Below are 19,321 nucleotides of genomic sequence, written 5' to 3'. Positions count from 1 at the left end.
AGACTCCCTGACTTCTCTGGATCAGTTTGTCTGCTCCTGGGACCAACTTGCTGGGAGTAGTAAAGTTCTTTATAGTTCTTTATTGGAGAGAGTCTAGATTGTCTCTCTTTCCCTCTGATGGACTTTGGGATCACACAGCATCTCAAATGTGCTTCTGGCATCGCATAAGGAAACCTTGCTAACAATCTCAGTCTTTTATTGTCCTCTTCCTGTTCTCAGATCACTGGGGAACCCTTGATCCGCAGATCAGATGATAATGAGAAGGCCTTGAAAATCCGCCTGGAGGCCTACCACACTCAAACTATCCCGCTGGTGGAGTACTACAGGAAACGGGGGATACACTCTGCCATCGACGCATCCCAGACCCCTGATGTCGTGTTTGCAAGCATCCTAGCAGCCTTCTCCAAAGCCACATGTAAAGACTTGGTTATGTTTATCTAATGTTGGGTCCACAAAGGAATTGCTTTCTTATTTCTGTCTCTGCTGAGGGAGTAGGTGGGAATAGCAGAGCAGACAGAGAGAAGCTTCCTCAGGTCAGCAAGAATATCATTTGATGTACTGATTAAAAAAAGCACTTGCTTAATGTATCTTTGATATATGTGCAACTCTCATCTCATCTGTGTGTGTATGTGTGCGTGCGTGTGTGTGCACACGCATTTTTGGTATAGGTATGTGTATACTCTATTTTCTAAGTTACAGGGAAGGTTTCTTTATCAACCATTTACTTCTTTTGCCATACTCTTGATTTCATTTTTCGACCAGAATAAACTAAGGTGTCTGCCGGGTACCCCAATTCCTTGGTTTTTATTCTATCTCCAACAGCTGTTTAGAAGTCCAGGGTCAAATGTAGTCAGACAGGGCCTGAGTTCCTAATGGCAGATCGTTGGCAGGGAATTCTGCTTATTTCCTAGCCTACAATAAAAAGACATATGAGTCAGTATATGGACAGAGATCATTGATTTTTTTTCCCCTAAATGGGAGTCAGAAGGTACTTACATTACAGATTCCAGAAATTACTGGGAGACAGAATCACCGTAGAAAGAGCCAGACCAAGTTGGAATATTTTTGTAATCTGCATCATGATTCTATAAAGTAAGGATCATTTAGGACCTGTGTTTGAAAACTGAATTGTGGCCAAGTGAAAGGACCTTTTGAATTCCGACTGTCTTTTGAACATGGAGGCTGGGCATCTGAGAGCAGCCAATCCACTTCCCCAAAGTGGATTTTGTTTTAATATTTGTTTTTGATGTTTGCCTTTCTTTCCAAGGATGAACAAAACAGTGATTTGGAGATGGTCTATTCATGGATTCGTTTGATTAGAATTTATTCAAACCTGGTCACTCTCTAGGATATGAAACCCAAGTCAGATATATACCTTTTAAACTCAGTTCCTCTCCCTTCCAGATCCAATCCTTTATCCCTTACTTCACGATTGTGGTGGCCACAGACTCCCCAAGAAAAGATCACCCGAAAATAAGATCACCTATGACAGTAATAAACTTTTATGCCTAACCTCAGCTCCCTGGCTATTAAACATTTCCTGGATTCCATGCCGTGCCTTTTGGTCTCTAGTTTGATTTGTAGTAAACAGATGAATTAATAGACTGCTAAGAGGGACGACAAAAATAGCGGCCTCTGGAAAAACCATTAGAAAATCAGTGGCAGGTCCAGTAAGTAATGTCGTGTGCCCCAGCATAATCTGCTGACTCAGGGCAGAAACTCTAAAGTGCCCAGTCCCCACCTGACCTGAGCTCTCCTGCTGTCTTGTCCTCTATCCACCTGGAAGCTGAGCGTGGGTATGTGACCATCTTGCTTCCCTCTTTGTCTCATTCAAGTGAGTGTCTGCCTTGTTTTCCTGGCTGTAAACTAACTCCACCCAGTCTGGTGTGGTGTGTTTCTGGGAAGCACATGACTTCTGGGAATGGGCAAGGAAAAGGAATGAAACCAAAACTATCAGCTCTGTCTGCAGAGATCTGGGCTCCTTTTCTGGATGAGAGTGGCCTCAGAATCTTGGAGTCTCCTCACCTTTGGGGACAGTTGCAGGCACTTGGCCTCAAAGTCGAGGGCCTTGAATGTTTGCTAATTGAATACGTGTGATCCTTGCTAAAATTTTTGTCATCCATCCATATACATTCACATGTGCGCACATGCACACGTGAATGTATATGGATGGATGACAAATTTGTGTGATCTGTGGGCTATTGATGAAAACTAGAAGATTGTGGGGGATGCATTTGTCTTTTGGGGGTGGTTAGAATTTTGTTTTTACTTCATTTAACTCCAGAGCTTTAACTTCAGCAAGCACGAGAGCTTTCACCTGGCAGAGAAATGTCGTGTTTAATGCATTTGGTTGCTGGGGCATGCATGCCAGCCTTCTCTGATGTTTACTTAGTTTTTAAAAACCCATTTTGTTCTCTCTTGTTTCCTCTCTATTTCAGCCTAGTAACAGAAGGCCAGGCGAGACTGCACCACTGCTCGTCACCCCGCGGCGTGATCCCTGCTCTTAGGTGCTGGGCAGAGGGGAGGGGTGGTCAGGGTAAGCGTGGAGAGTGAAGAGTGGTGAGGGGCTCAAGAAAAATACTGGAAGAGCAGCAGTGTTATAGTGAGGCAATTTTTTATACGTATAGTAGGAATCTTAAAAAGCATAATTAATTTTTGAAAAAACTGGAGGGTATAAGTAGAAATAGGGAAGTACAGTACTATTTCTAAGAAATCAAGTTTTTATTTACTCTGGACTAGTGACAATGTTTTTTAAAGCCAGTGCCCTAAGTCCTCGGCTTTTATCTCTGAACCTCATGGGTTGCCACTCAAGCAATGCAGGAAATCAAACTTGTCCTGTGTGTCCTATGGCTTGGGACAAGAAGGGTTTGACTGCTGACCCTGGTTCCCCACACCATGAGATCAAAAAATCATCTTTACATTTGAAATATGTATGGGGTATGCTCATGGGGGCAGAGGCTCAGCAAATCAAGTTTACAGAAGTCATGGGAAGAGTGAGGCAGGCTGATCTCACTCCCTTTCCTGACTTACCACTGGTCTACCAGCCCACCTGCTCTCATGGGTAAGCTGTCAGCGACTACCCAACGTATGGAACAATCCTACACTCTTGCCTTCTTCCATCCACGATGTGTGAAGGGACCCTTTAAATAAATGAGCAAGTGTCCCAAACACCCTCATCCAAAGATTGTCCTTCCTGTCCTCAAATCCTGTGACTGGGATCACTCGACAGCACTGTGATGTATTATTTTCAGTGAGGTGCCTTTCTTAACTGACAAAATGCTGCCTTGTTTGGCCCCTAAATCAATAAAGTATGTAAAAGTTTGTATCCCCTGTTGTGGCATTTTTTTGAGGAGATCTGGGCTAGTAAAACATCATTGAATTCTAGATCTGACTTGGAAGCCCCTTCTTGGTGGTCGCTAGAAGCCATGAGGTGAGACGGTCCAAGTGTGTGCACATGAGACGAGACGGCACCCTCTTGACCTTCAGCTAATATGCAGGCTTTTCTTGAGTCCAAGGACAAGGCAGCTTGGTTTAGTGGAGATAGCACTGTGCTCGGAGTTCAGGGGATGTACAACAAATATCATTTACTCTGCTCTTGTCTGGAAAGAAAGACTGGCGATGTCGCCTTCTCAGACTCATTGGTATTAAATGAAGTTTGTAAGGAGAAGCTTTTTGCTCAGTGCCTGGCACACGACGGGATAAGTGTTAATTGGATCCATACATACACAGAAAAATATCTGCTTCCTGCTGGGCTGGATAATTGTTGTGCAGACAGTCGTCCACAGTCTAGAAAGCCAGTGCTTCTAATCCGTAAGCCAGATTTTTGGCTGCCTTTTCAGATGCTTCTTTAATACCCTTAGTTGCTTCTTTATAAATCCTTTCTTCCCCGGCAAAAATGAGCTTAAATTGTTTGTCCAAACTAAAGCTCTCTTGCTCTTTGGAAGGGCTGCCTTTGCCAGTGAGGTTCTGGGAAATAACTGCTCTCCCTGAAACCAGAGGGAGCCGAGCCAGAAGTGCCACCATTCTTCTCCTTTCAGGCCCTTAACTCTGGAGAGAAGCAGAATTGTCACTGCTGTATTCTCCCTGAGCCAACTCCCTCTTCTGCTTCACTTCCCCACCTCTACAGAGTCATTTTAAGTGTCATCCTGACCTTTCATTCCCTGAGCTATTTAAAGACCCTATGAAAATTTTCTTCCCTTCATTGACCATCATGCAACAAATGGGGAAATATTTGTCAAACTAGCCTGGAAGGCCTCGTGGTGTGGTTGAAGAAGACCCAATGAGCTGTTACTCTTTCACTTCTTCGGGCTTGGTTTCCTCATCTGGAAACTGAAACTGAGTAAGATAAGAACGGCTACTGTTCCTGGAGGACTGATATGCCAGTTACTGTGCGAACAATACCCATGACCTCACTTGACCTCTACGAAGCACCGTAGGTGGTCGGAACTATTGTTCTTCTATTTTACAGGTGAGGAAACCAAAACTCAGAGTGGTAAAGTACAATTCCTGAGGTCACACACGAGAGGCAGAGTCAGAACTCGAACTGTGGCCTTGATTTTGTTGCTGAAGTGATTTAGTGACTTTTGCAGCTCTACAGCAAGCAGGGCCCCTCCGGATGAGAGTTCTTTTTCATGGACACTCACACTGCCAGAACTGATTTTGAAGAAGTCACTGCCAGTTTGAGGACCCAAGGTGTGTGTCTTAGGATCTCTCATGTGCACAAAGTGTCACAGGCAGACAGAGCAGGATGAAGAGCAGCACCGGTCCCCAAGAAGCCTCACCAGTCTTCTCAGGAAGGCAGCTAAATGAGTCGGAGGACAGATTTCAGCAGCACCTCCACGATGAGTCCTTGGGCAAAGTCATCGCACCTCATCAGTAGAATGGAAACGGTCCCTGCCCCTGAAGTGTGCTGACAACTCTGGTAACCAAGCTACTGATGAAGGCCAGGATATCAGTGCACAGCTGATGTTCAGTATATGCTGATGGAATTCACATTGAAAATGTAGACATTGGCAAAGCCTATTGTCTTCCTGATTTTTAGGAACCGGGCTAAGGATTCTTAACCTGAAGATGTCCTAGAAGTCCATGGACATCTGAAATTATGTACAGAATTCTGTATTTTTAATTTCCATAATAATTTAACATTTAATGCTTATTGTGTGGTAGGTTCTGCATATGTTATAATTTATTATCAATAACCCTGTGGATGTGTGTACTATTATGATCTCCATGTTATGTGTGTGCATTTTGAGGTTCATACTTCTGGGAATGGTAGAACCAGAGTGAACCCTGTCTGGCTCCACACCTCAGCCTTTTACCACTGTGCCTATTGCTTTGACACTTTGCTGGGAGAAGAGAAAGATTCTCAAGGCACTCATGATACAGCAAAATCTACGAGCCATGGATCTGAATGAAAGAAGAAAATCCAGTAGATTTGCTCTATTACAATGAAGGACCTGATTGGGGAATGCTACCTCAGGTAAGGCCTTTTTCTCTTTTGTCTTTCTTCTTCGCTGTGGGTGCTAAAGCTCCAGTGTACTAGATTTGCAAAGATCTTGGAACCACCCCTATTCCAGAAGGGCCAGAGGGTCAAGTTACTGCGGGAGAGAGGAGTCAGTTACCCCCACCCATACACACCAACCCCTTGTCTGTTTTTGGGAAGGTTGCCAACAGGAAGGTGTGTATACTGGCCCTACCGTACGTGTTATGGCATTGCATTATTCTTAACCCCAGAGAGACTCTGTCCTCCCATCGTGGGAATACGGCAGTTCTGTTCAGAGTCCCAGGCAGTGTGGTGCTGAGCATCTCTCACAGGAGGCTCCTTTTAGGTTCCCAGTCAGGATGCCCTCAGCAGAGAACTGACAGGAATAGAAAGACAAAGTGTCAGAGGGTGAAGGTAAGACAAGACTTAGGCCCAGGCCCTATGTAGATCACCCCTCAGGCCACACAGATCTGTTCTTATGGGTAAGATTGCTGTATAGCAAATCATTACATTGTGTGGTGTCCCTTAGATACAGACTTTGGGGACATATCTCTCTGAGCTTCATGATAGGAATATTTAGCTAGTCTATATTCTACTAGATAAGAAATGCTTCATTTTCTACTGTTTTCCTTTTTGCCCTAGCTGTGAGGAAACTTCCCTTGTGTTCAATTGCTATGCTTCCCTCTGCCAGAGTTTCTTAATAAATTCTCACTCCACCTCACCCAATCTCAGTCATTTGTGTTTAGTGTTTTTGTGTTCAGATGTGTGTTGCAAACAGCCTTGAGTCTATTTTGGAAAAGAAACCGAGTGTAAAGAAAGGGCTAATTATATGGTACAGGAGGTCAGACTGCTGAGAATTGGGTAGCATGGGGGAAGAGGTGGGGTCAGGGTGGCTCTTTGGGGGGGATGGGGCGTTCCAGTCAGAGGACACATCCCCCGAAGGAAGGTAGATGCCACTAGCACTCAGGGCTGCTTTAACCTAGTGAACCCCTAGAGTTCTTGGGAAATCCGCATCTAATTGGAAATAAGGGTTTTTCAAACCAAGTTTAGAAACAATAGAAGCAAAGTTTTTCAGCTCAAGAGTAATGTCAAGAACCCAGAAGAGGAGACAAGGGCTGTACACACAGAGCTGATGGTCCATTTTAAGCTCTGCTCATGTGCCATCCTTCCTCCTCTCCGAAACACACGCATCAGTGCTTTGACCGTGAAGTGGGTGACCCTTTGCTGTGGAACTCAAGAGAAGGGAATCTCTCAATGTTATTGTCAGCTCTGTGTTCAGTCATGTGCCTAGTGATGTTGGCATGGGTTCTGGGGGGTGACTGACCTTTGGTTAGGTCTCAGCACTGACAGTAGCTTACTGTGTACCTTAGGGAGACAACCTCTAAACGTCAATAAACTCACCTGTAAAATGAGGATCATAGTACCCAACTATGGGTGGCAGAGTCAGTATGAATTGAAAAATAGCTGTCTAATAAATGATCTTTTTTCCTCCTCCTTTCCCATAGCCATTTGCCAAGGAAAAAAGGACCTTACCATGACTACCAGGTATTTCAGAATCTTTACTCATTCCAATTCCCCGATGCCACCCCCATCTCCCTTGGAATACTGCACCAAACCAGAACAGTTTGCTTTTTACTGATATGTTTGCTGAAGCCACATATTAGGTTGGCGGTACCTGCTCTTAATCCACAGACCAGTGGCTACCTGCAGGAACTGTCCTCCTTGAAGCCCAAATGGGAGGGAGTGCAGATGAGCATGATGGGATTGATCTGTGTGCTTCAGGTCGCATGGGACACAAGGGAGGTGGTGCTGACAGAGTCTTTGGTGAGAATTTGTTGTCTCATCTTTGAAAATCTTTGAAAATTGCCCTATAGTAAAGGAATGAGAGCAGTACCTCCGCTTTGGTGTAGTTGGCACAATTAAACAAATTTGTGTATATCAAGAGCTTTAGAACCATGATGTCCCGTGGTGCTCAGTACGTGTTCCCTTGCTGGCAGCTCTGGCTCAACAATTCCACTTTATTAATATATCCTAAGGAAATGACTAAGTATGTCTAGCATTTTTTATAACAGGGTAAAAAAATGGAAACAACCTAAATTTCCAACAACGGAGGAGATAGGCTATGATTCATTCATGGGATGGAATAGTATGCAGTCATCAAATAAATCATTTCCAGACAAGAATTTCATGATAAACTATTGCGTGAATAAACAGGTATAAAACAATAGAGAATGGCTCCATTTTTTTAAAGTAAACTTTTTATTTCGGAATAATTTTAAGTTTACAGAAAATTTCCAGAGATAATACAGAGTGTCAGCATACATGTCACCTTGCTTCCCCCAATGTTAACACCTTACATAACTGCGGTACATTTGTCAAAACTAAGAGATTGACATTGGTACGTTAGTAGACTTTGGCTTTATTCAGTTTTTACCAGTTCTTTTTTCTGCTCCAGGATCCACTCCAATATACCACATTGTATTTAGTATTTTTGTGTATTGTTTTAAGCTCATGTGATCCAGCTGGGTGGGGAAACTAAGGGAGATTTTACTTTAAATTTTTTGTTGGGTCTTCTCATTTTTCTGTTTAATGTGTCGCATAATTAACAAACAAAAAGAGCTAATGGCTTCAGGATGAGCTGGCGCCCTCTGGGATTACTGCTAGTATGGCTATGCTGTGTTGTGATTATTTATTCATTTGTCCTCTTTAGACCTCAAAAGGAAGGGCCGTATCTGCTTCATCCCCCTTTGCCCGTCTGGAAGCAAAGCGTCAGGCATGGTGCTAGGCACTGAAATCTGAGTGAATGAGTGAAGTCAGAGAAGTTCATAGCTACCAACTCTCAGAGATTAACTAGTCAGCACTTCAGCTCAAGGAAATCCCAGGCCAACGTTTCCCGTCTCTGCCCCCTGTTCCAAGAACTCTAGGCCCAGGGATGGGTTTCTAGGGCATTTCTTTGTTTCCCATGGGAGCAAGATGGGCTCAGGTAGTAGCCTAGCAAGGAAAGGCAGCCCAATTTATAAAACATTAATTTGACACAAAAACTCTGCCCCCAGTGGCTTGCCTGACAAACTCCTAGTCATCTTTCAAGGTGTGGCTCAGATGTCCCCTCCTCTGAAACCATTGTTGACCCACCTTAGTTAACAAGATCACTCCTCGCTTTGTGTTCTTACTGCTGTCCATGTGTCTCTGATTTTGTGTCTATCTGCCCTCCTAGACTGGGAGGTCCTGGAGGGCAGGCACTGTCTCGTTTATCTTTGTTTCTGGGTCGCCAGGGCCCAGCACACACAAGAGTACATTTATTGAATCATTAAATGTGAGTATTAGTGTGTCTGTTTTGCAGATGAGGAAACTGAGGCTCACAGGATGTGAGTGGTACATAAAATGCTGTCTAGTCAGGGGCAGAACCAGGACTGAGCCCAGGTTTGGGGAGTCCATCTGGTGGGGACAAGAAGGCACAACTTCGATGGCTAAGGTCAGAGCTTGGCAAACTTTCAAAGGAATCATGCCTCAGTCTGATCCCTGCTGCCCTAGCAATGGCACAGCTGAGAGAGGAGGGAAGAAACATATTGAGCACCTACTGTGTGAAGAGCTAGTGTGAGACACTCTCACGCACAGGATCCTATTTAATTCTGAAGAAGGCATCATTATTGCTATTGTACAGGGGAGGAAACAGGAGTGAAGTGACTTGTCCACCATCCCACAGTCAGGGAGAAGCAGGGCAGGATCTGAACTTTCAGCCTGGGTGCCTCTACACCTGAGGGTCAGGGACTCATAGAAGCAGGAGCTAGGTGGCGACTCTCAAAAGGGGGCAAGCTGGAATGGCTTTTGGGTGGCACTGGGGGCTTAGTACTGGAACTGTGCCCTCTGGCTCTCGGAGCATCTCTACCCCAGAGACAAATCTGGGCATCTGCCCAGTGCTGTCATTCTTGCTATGGTCCTATACAGCTGCCCTGCAGGCTGTGTCTCTGGCCCAGTTCCAACCCAAGGCCACCCATGTCTGTAGCTCCTCCATACCTGTGCCAGCCTGAGGCAGAAGCAGGGGAGGCTCAGTGCCTGGTCTTGGTGGCTTCAGAATAGTGGGGCAATGGGGATAGCAGCGGGGCTATGACCTACAAAGGAGTCCTATTATCCCAAGCCAGGATCTCAAGGGAGGGGGACTCTGGCCCACCCCCACCCAAGGTCACTATATCTTTTTGTCTCAGATATTCTGAAGGGAATGCAAGTGGACTGGAATTTGGAAGCAGAGTGGACCCCAAAGGCCCTACTGGGTGGGGCTGGCATTGCCATGTCTCACAGGTCATAATTCTGATAACAAAAGCCCTCTATTTCTGCAGAGCTATCACATTCCAGGTTCTATGCTGGGAGCTTTTTCAGGACTAACTCATTCATTTCTCACAGCAGCCCTGGGATGTAGGCTCCATTATAATCCCACCACACAAATGAGGGAAATGAAGCTCAGAGAGGTTCAGCAACTTGCCCAGGTCACACAGCCAGGGAACAGAAAAGCTGGAATTTGAGCTCGGTCTGGCTCCAGAGCTAACAATTTTCTTCCAGCCACATTATTTTTGTAGTCTAGTCTCCTACGTTCTAGACTCAGCTGCTTCCTTGAGCAAGTCCCAACCTCTATGGGCCTCAGTTTCTCCTATAAAATGAGAGGATTAGACCAAGTAAATCTCTGAGGACTGAACATTATGTACCTATGATGTCCCTCCAACCCCCAGAGGAAGAAGTCACCATGGCAACCATGGGAAGTTCACTGTCAAATTCCAAAGATAGAAAGTTAAAGTGCAGTTTTTGTGAGGAGCTCACAGAAATCTAGTGGGATGACAGTCCCATATGCAATTCAGTGCTGCTAGGTGTTATAACGTACTGTAGGGCTCAGGCTTTTAACGGGGCCATGAAGAGGTAGGATTTGGATAGGTGGGTGGAAAAGGAGTTCCAGGTAGAGGAGACAGCACAAGCACAAGCTGGGAGCCGAGACTCGAATCTAGCTTCACACTCTTGACTACCTCTTTGAGGTCAGTCCACTCCACTAGTGTGCAAACTTCCCAGGCGACCATGGCCCTCTTCACTCACTGGCATCATGGCTCCAGAACCAGACAAGATGGGTCCAAGTCCCAACTTCAACTCTGTGACCTCTAGGTTTCAGTTTTGATCTGTAAAATGGAAATGATGATACTAACCTCACAGGTTGCTGTAAGGATTCATTGCGATAACATAGAGGGTTTAACATGAAGTTTGGCACATGAGAGATGCTCAATACATCTTTATGGGATGTCCTTCCATCCTCTCCACCCACCCACTACGCCCCATTGTCTAAATCTTTCATCTCGTTGGGGTTTAGTTCGGTTTCATCCTCATGCATTAAGCCTCCCTTCTCTAAGTGCTGCAACCCTCGCTCATTGCCTTCTCTTAACTCCTGCAGCCCTTATCTATACCTGTACACAATTCAGTGTATTTGATTAAGATTTCTGTTGGTCACCTCCCCAGGATCTAGACTGCTTTCCCCTTCTCCACTGTCTCAGTTCTAATTGGGAATCCACATGGTTTAAGGAAAGCTGTTTCTACTCCTTTCTGATCCCCATTCAAAGGCTGAGACATGATCAAAGCCTAGCCAATAAACAACCCAGACCCCAATGGCTGATCCACAGGTGGGCAGATGACCTTACTCAGTCCACAGTGAATCTCAAGACTTGGGAATGCTGAGATACAGATTCTCTCTTTTCTCTCTCTGGCTCTGGACAGTATAGAGTACAGATATGAGGTCTGGAACTGCTGCAGATATTTTGCTACCATGAGAAAAGCCAGCCTGAGGATGGAGTCCTGATCAAACCATGCCTAACTGCCAAGTTACACCAGATTTTTCAGTTGCATGAGCCAACAAATTTCCTTTATTGTTAAGCCAGTTTTCTGTTATTTGCAACTAAAATCATCCTGATTCAAACACTATATAGTTAAACTATTTACCAAGAGATGTATTTATTCACTTATATATTGATTAGGCCACCGCTACATACCAAGCACTATGCTAGGTGTTAGAAATTTAACAATAACCAGTATTGATATGGTCCTACCCTCCTCAAGTTTGTAGTCTGGAGGAAAGAAACAAGGATTAAAATGCCTGCTTTGGGGGCTGGGTCTGATGTTATATTCAACCTGCTCAGCATCTACCCCACTTACTTTGGATTGCGGAACCCTGAATTTATTTGGACACCATCTAAAGGGCTGGTCAGTTGACCTAGGCCTGGCCAACTGGTAAATTCCATGCCCCTGGCCACAGCGACTCATTCAACAATGGGCATGAGACCCACACCTGAGACTGCAAACTTTCAGAACAGGTGCTGCAGAGTAAAGTCTAGACTCGTCAGCCTGCTGCACAAAGGCCCGTCCAGCTTTGTCTCCCCCTCGTATTTTATGCTTTGGCATAACAACCACTTAGACACCTCTGAAATCACCACCCCGTTTCTCCTCCCATAGCCTCCTTTCCCTTCCACACCCACCTGGCAACCTCCAATTCATCATCTGGAAGTGTGATTGGGCCCACTTCCCACTCAAGCCACCTGAGCACCTTTTCATTTGTAAATACATGGACACATCCGACCACCCCCCAAATGACTGGGGCTCCTTCAAGGACAAAGAGTAGATCTCGGTCTCCTCTGTGACCCGAGTGCCTAGCTCAGGGACTGACCCAGAGCTGCATTTCTGAATGGATGGTTGGAAGTCCTTCACTTCTTCAGCAAACATCAGGCTTCCGCCTCTGGCCCACTGGTGCTGAGCCAGACACAGGATACAAGAAGCACAGGGTACAGTCCAGAGAGAAACTCCCATGCTAATAGGTAATCATGGTGTTAACTGAAATGATGGGATCACAGGAGAAAGCAACTACTTTGAGCGCACTACAGAAGTCACCATCCAAACTGGGCACTGAGAGTGGAGCAGAAATTAGCTGGATGGTGAAAGAATGAAAGACACTAGCTATTTTAAAGATTCAAAAACTGAGACATAAAGAAGTTAACTATCTTGCTTTACTTAGCAGTGGAGCCTGGATTTACACCCTGGCAGGCCCATTTCAGGGCCTGTGCTTTTAGCTACAGTGGTAGACGGGTTTCATCATCATCATCATGTTATGCTAATGAATGTTTATTGAGTGCATTTTCCATGCCTGGCTCTGCTGTGTGCCCTTCAGACTGTTACCACAAGTTTAATCAGGTTCTAATCAGGTTGGCAAGGAGGACACTGTCCAGCTGGAAGGCCAGCCTCAGAACTCACAGTCCAGTGGAGATGCTGCTCTAGGCCTTGCTGTGTCTGAGCCACCCAGTGAGAAGTAGTCTGGCCACTTCCCTAAATTGCTGACAGGGACCTTTGGCAGGGGCGGACAGACCCTTGTGCTGCAGTTGGCTGAGAGCCCGGCCAGAAGGGCTGAGCCAGTGTAGAGTGAGCAGTTGCAGGGACTGGGTCCCTGGGGCCTCCAGGCACCCTGGCTTAATACAGGGACATTATGAGGTTGCTACAGCCCAGAGTTGGGGACCAAACATCAGGACCCATGCAGTTTGGGCCCAGCTTGGTCACTGATGTGCTATGGATCTTGGGCAAATTCCTACCCCTCCATAGGCCTCAGTTTCCTGGAAGGTGAATGAATAAGATTGCCCCGTCTTTGATCTTCCTCCTGCATATCACCTATGATAGGTGGAGCACTGTGTGTACCACAAAGCAGTCTCTCTTGCCGGGAAACCCAGGTGCCAGGTTATTTAGGATCTCTCCTTGGTGCTAGGCCCTGTGCTGTGCAGTGAAGCCATGGGAAGTGGGGTGGGAGCTGAGCTGATCCCTGCCTCCAATTAGTTCCCAGTCAGTTGTGGGATTGGGGAACAGACAGAAAAATTAATCACAGCCTAGTGATTAAGGGGCAGGTGGGAGGCAGCAAAGGCCTGAATTGAGCACCAAGTTGCTGAGCCAAAGCTGAAGGCTCCTAGGCTAGAGAGAGCAGGGCCCACACACAGACCTCACAGGCACCTGGGAGGGCCCCAAGCCTCTAGAGTCCCAAGTAGGCCCATGCAACCTCTTCCCTTCCCTAAGGACAAAGGCCACCCTGCCTTCCTGTTCAGGGCACTTCCTTACCTCTAATCTCAGATAAAGCTCTTTCCATAGCAGCCCACTTATCCTAAGTACATCATACTGTGGGTCTCATCCTCTATCTTCTGGGTTTCTCCAGCAGCCCAAGGAGGCAGCTGAGACTCAGCTGGCCAGGTGATGCAGAAACAGTTACTGAACACCTATGAGTCAGACCCTACGTTGGCCTCCAGAGAACAGGCCAAATAGGATTCCTGTAAGGAGCCCACAGTCTGGCTGGGAAGACAGGTGCTAAATATGTTAGCATGCCAATAATTAATTATTTACTACTGTTTTGGTTGTTTGGAAAAACGAGTAGCTGGAGAACATTATAACAGGGAGCTGACCTCTCTGGGAAGACAGGGAACGTATTCCTAAGGAAGTAACATTGCAGTTCAAACCCAAGGATGCAGAGGAGCTGGCTTACTCAATGAAGCAGCAGGGGGAAGAGTGTTACCAAGTCCAAGATGACTTGTCTAAGGTCTTCTGACCATAGGGGGCCTGACTCAGGCCCACTGCTTCACAGTTCCTCCTGTCAGTATTTTTCTCCCATCATTCAAATGTCAACAGGAAATAATTTCCATATCTTCGATCTAGCTGGATCCTCTGTGAAGTGGGGCCCTGTGCTCCTCATTCAGAGGCAAACCGAAACCCAGGAAGTCTGAACGACTCACCCATGTCCACACAGCAAGTCAGATCTAGGACAAGAACCCATATCTCTGGGCTCTGAGGTATCTGGCGAGATCATGGAGGAAAAGTGCCACTTTGGCCTGGGCCAGACTATCCCTGGGGATGTCAAACCCAAGAGACTTTCCTGGGAAACAACTTCCTGGAGGGACATGATAAGGTCCAAGAGATATTTTCTACTTGGAGACAGTCCCATGCTGAGCCTGAGGGTGCCCAGGAACCCCAAGCAGTTTTCTCAGCCTTGCTGGTAGTCCAGAGTTCAGAGCAGACACTCAGAGTGTGGTTCTTTCTGCCCTTGAGTTAGCAAGCAAGACTGCTTTTGAATGAAATGAAACTTAAGCCCCACACGAGGGCTGGACAGGTCCCTCTAGAGGATATGGGCACCACCATCAGAAAGATCTGTAAACTGTAGGAAGCTCTAAGCCCTTGAGCACTGGGCCCCCCAAGCCCTGAAGAGGAAGGGGCATCTTTGGACCCTAAGGGGGTATTGACCCCATTCAGGGGCCTCTGGGTCCCAGTGGAAGGGTCTCTAGGCACTTATAGAGAGAATCTTTGGGTTTTGATAAGGAGTCTTGGGATATTGTGGACCTGGAGAAGGGAGTTCTAACAACAGATCACTTATCAGAAAGATGGAAACAGTTGAAGTGTTCAAACATATTCGGGCGCATATATTTGCTCCATCTATGGAGTTTCCACAGTTTATCTTATTCCCAGGGCACTGGCCCCTTGATTATCTTGTGTGTTCCACATTGGCCTCAGAGCTACATTTTGTGGAGCTAAAGAAAAATAATGGAGAAATGAAGAGAGCTGCCCAAGACCCCACAGAACATCTGAGACCACACCTGATCTCCTGTGGCCTCCATCCACCCATGTACCCTCTGCCACCCCGGGGCCCACCCTGCCCCAACCCAGCCTGGCCTTGCCTTTCTAGCCTCTGCTGAGCTGCAGTCCTTAGAAGCCAAAGAACCAAACCTTACTCCTGACCTGAGTTCTACTTTCTGAAAAAGCCCTGTCTAGGGAGGTAGAATGAACTGCCTCTGCCTCTTCCCTGCATTGCTGTGAGTTTAAGTGAAATCTTGGATCTGAAAGTGCTTCATAAACTGAAAAATGTTGAACCAACACAAAGAAGGGGAAACCACCGTTCTGTTATGTACAGAGATGGGTGATTTGGAGTGAGGCCTTTGAGGGGCTCACGGTTTGGGGAAACAGATGCATAGACCCACAACCCCAACATGGCAAGGATAACGAGATAGTCAAAGGGTGTGCCAGGTGCCACAAGGGCACAGGCAACGCCTAAGGGAGTCAGGGAAGGCCCTTGAAAGGAGGACCCTTTGGAGATGGGCCCAAAGAGATGTGTGAGAGTTTACCACGCAGATCAAAGAGATGATGTGCTTTTCAAAGGGGTGGAGGGGAGCAACTCGTGTAAAGGCATGGGAGCTGGAAAGGGAGTGGTGTCCAGCTAGAGTGTCCTGTCAGTGATGAGGAAATGAGTCTTCACAAGGCAGGCCATGCCAGGCCAGGGAGCATTGAAATGCTTGCAAAGATTTGGAGTTCTTTTCAGCAAATAATGAGAATTCTAAAGCAGGGAAGTGGTACTTGTGCAAGTAATATTATTTCTATTTTTTACAAATTTCAAAATAGAGGTTCAGAGTGAGCAAGCAAATTGCTCAAAGCCTCTGTATTACTCAAGGAAACAGAACCAATAGAATGGAGATATTTTATATATATGTGTACACACACACACATATAGAGATATATATGTAATTTATATACATTTATATAAATGCATGTATCACATTTATATAAATGCATATAAATTATATATCTCCATACATTTAATTATATATACTTATATTTGTATTTATTTACTTATATTTTATATTCTCTCTATAAGAGATTTATTAGAAAGAATGGGCTTATATGATTATGGAGGCCAGCATTTCCCAACATGTGCAGGGTGAGTCGGCAAACTGGAGACCCAGGAGAGCCAATGGTTTAGTTCCAGTCCAAGTCTGAAGCTATCTGGGGACCCTATGAGCCAGTCAAGCTGACACATAAAATTAACTCTCACAGCTAAAAAGTGGCAGAGCTGGGGTTCGAACCCAGGTCTATCTAACTCAAGAACCTTTTGCTGCCAGTAGCCACTGCGTGGAGACCCAGGGCTGTCTTTTTCCATCCTGGACTCCAGCTCACTTGCCAACTGGAAAGAAGCAGCCAGTCCTCAGCCAGGTTAGGCTGTGGGCCAGTCAGATAAATCAGCAGGGCTTTGGGAAGGAGCTAACCAGCAGCCTCTCTGCTTTAGACAAGGCTTACAAAAGGCTTTACACTTTCCTGGGAGGAGAGGTGAAGGCAAGGGAGTTGGGGCTTGCCCAGCAGAAGCAGGACTTCCTCCTCCCTAGACAGGCATCTGAACAGCTGTGCCTCTGTCTGCCTTCTACCCCTGCTCCCTGGCCTAGAGAATTGCTTTCAAGATTGTTGGACTTGGAAAAGCCCCCAACCTTCCATTCTTCAAATCAATGCCACACCATTCTGCAGATGACATAAAAGTGGGCCAGCGCAGGGAAGGGCTTCCCTACGGTCACTCAGCCAATTCAGTTCTCTTCAACCCATGTTTATAGGTCTTACTGTGTTCTACTGTGTAGAGGTTTAAAATGAAAAGGGATTAAATAGGCAAGTCCAAGAATGTGGTTACATGACCTGCTCCTCACCAGCCTGGGGCCCCTAAGGAGTAAAGATTGACCCATCCCTGTGCCTCTAGTGTCAACACAGGGCCTAGTGCAGAAAAGGTGTGTGGTTGTTCAAATAATGTCCCCACACATTCCATAAGGTCCTGGGGTACATGCAAGAGACACAGAGGATGGATTCTCAGAGAACAGAACTTCATGACTTGGGGCTAGTATAAATGTGGGTGGTGAGGGAAAAAGAGTTGAGAATAATAGATCCCAGTTTCCGAGCTTGAGAACAGTGGGAGGAGGAGCAGATCTGGAGGGAACATGGCAAATACAGTTGGGACCTTGAAACCACCAGTAAAGTTCCGGAGGAGGAAAAGTACAAGGCTTGTTTGAGGAAGGTTGTTGGTGTGTCTTGGAGAGTGGGAAGGATTAGCTATGAGTGGCAGAAGGTTTTGAATGAAGGCTGGAGCTGGTCCTTGATCTCTTTGGAGCAGTGGTGAGCCACTGCAGGTCTTTCAGCAGATCCCCAGGGTGATGATTCCAAAGGTCACTCCCAGCAAGCCGTGTGGGAACAGCATACCCCAGATTCCTCTGGGAGCTGGGGGAGATGAAGCCAGGCTGTGCCCACTTTCTTGTGTCCACTTTCTTCCCCGTTCACCCCCTTTGAACTCAGCAATCCTGAGAGCGGGGAGAGATAAAATGCCCGTTGGGCATGGAGAAGTGAAATGGCTTGCCCAGGATCACAGCTGGGAAGCAGAATCACAAGCTTGGAGCCCATCCCCCTCCTGTTTTACAGAGAAGGAACAAGAAGCCCAGTGGGGAATGTCCCTGTTTTACTGATGAGGAAGTAGAATCAGAGGAAGGTTGGGTCTTCTCCAAGCCATTCAGTGAAAAATGATCATGTCCTCCAACTGTCCTGGGTGTTTATTCACCTCTTCACAGGACTGGGCCTTGCTACTGTCCCCAACCCCAGAATTTACAAAATACCTGTCTTGGCCACAGTATCTTGCATTCAAGGTCATGCCACTGCAGAGCCAGATGCAACTTCACTCCTACTCAGTACCAAGGTCCAGAGAGGGGAAACAATCTACCATGTCACCCAGCAAATCAGGAGCTAACTCCAAAGGCTATTTCCCTGGGGCGTCCCTTGGGGTAGCCAAATAGAGGCTCTACAGTGGGACCAGCCTCTGGGTCACCCTGGGAAACCTCTCTGGGAGAGGGAGGTTCCAAAGCCCAGAGATGGCAAGTGGCTGGCACAAGGCTCCATGAGCTAAGACCTGTTGCTGCTCTGTCACAGCACTTGATGAACACCAGGTACTTTCTGACGGTGATGGAGGATGGGCAGGGCCACTGCGTGTGCCCCACATCCCACCATGAGAACACACCAGGAGCAAGGGGCTTTCCACCGAGATCCCTGAGAAGTTGCTCCATCATTCTGTCTCACCACAACCATTTCCTTCTCTAAAAACTCCCTTCCTTGCTAGCCCTGAGACCAGCCAGGCTCTCAGCACAAAAGACCCAGACTAGTTTCTTTAGCTGTAGGCACACGGGCCTCAGTAATGTCCTAGGAGGCCCTCCTATGTCTGCCACTACCACAAGCTGAGGTCCTCTGTGGGGCTAGCCTCAGAAAGGGCTGGGCCTGAAACTACTGGCTCTCGGAAAGTAAGAGTAACTTGCTTCCAACACTGCCAAGCAGTTTATTTAGTACAACAGCTCGCTTACTCCTCAGAGCCATCCCCTAGGAGCAGGAACAGTTACTGTCAGTAGTCATTTTACAGGTAAGGAAACTAAAGGCAGGGAAGGAGCTCCGGGTAACACAGCTTTTTGTTTGACTCTGAGCTCTGCTCCTAAGGGTCTGCTCAGTGGTGTCGAGTATCAGTTTTTGTTTTTTTGATTTCGGAGATTTTTTTTTCTTTTTGAGGTTGCCTGGAAAGGAGTTAAAACTCCTAATCATGCCAAAGCGAGAAAGGTCCCCAGGATGGGAAAACTGGAACGGGTAAGGAGACCTGTCTTAGTGACGATCACACAACACAGCAAGAGAACTGGCTGGGCTCAAACTCAGCGGCGAGAAGCCCCTGCCGGGCTTGCAAACTGCCGCCTCCTGTCCCTAAGACCTCAGTTTCTCTTCTGTCTCGGCCGGAGACCCTTTCAGAGCTCACGCCTCGGGTATGACTGCAAACTGGGGGGAGCTGCATTTGCGGAAACTGGTTTGGTTGTGTGGGTGCATAGATTCTGGCCCCGCCCCCTTAGGCGCAGGCCCCTCCCCCAAGCCCTGGCTGGCCTCCCAGACTCCTGCAGCCCCGCCCACGTCCCCGCTCCTAACACTCTTTATCCCAGGCCTTGGGAGGCTCCGCCCCCAGCTCCCACTGTGAGG

The 19,321-nt window shown here is 46.8% G+C and overlaps 1 protein-coding gene and 1 long non-coding RNA gene across 3 annotated transcripts in view; one reads left to right on the top strand and one right to left on the bottom strand.

Annotated features, from left to right (window-relative positions):
• The window catches only part of AK2 (adenylate kinase 2), a 19,158-nt gene extending 15,833 nt beyond the window's left edge, over positions 1-3,325 (top strand). Inside the window, exons 6-7 of one of the 2 annotated variants that reach the window (XM_011357898.2) lie at positions 220-415; positions 2,439-3,325. In XM_011357898.2, the coding sequence (XP_011356200.1) occupies positions 220-415; positions 2,439-2,443 (201 nt within the window). In that variant the 3' untranslated portion in view covers positions 2,444-3,325. Of the gene's footprint in view, positions 1-219; positions 941-2,438 lie in introns of those variants that run through there. The other variant, XM_011357897.2, reaches the window with a different exon arrangement.
• A 2,873-nt stretch (positions 3,326-6,198) lies between these two features.
• The window catches only part of LOC111738200, a 31,237-nt gene continuing 18,114 nt past the window's right edge, over positions 6,199-19,321 (bottom strand). The window contains exon 3 of the long non-coding RNA XR_002779757.1: positions 6,199-10,638. This is a non-coding gene — a long non-coding RNA (uncharacterized LOC111738200). The remainder of the gene's footprint in view (positions 10,639-19,321) is intronic.

Source organism: Pteropus vampyrus, unplaced genomic scaffold (assembly GCF_000151845.1).
Source record: "Pteropus vampyrus isolate Shadow unplaced genomic scaffold, Pvam_2.0 Scaffold36, whole genome shotgun sequence".
Lineage (NCBI taxonomy): Eukaryota > Metazoa > Chordata > Mammalia > Chiroptera > Pteropodidae > Pteropus > Pteropus vampyrus.
The sequence above is the reverse complement of the archived record's forward strand: the minus strand, read 5'-3'. Positions and strand labels throughout refer to the sequence as shown.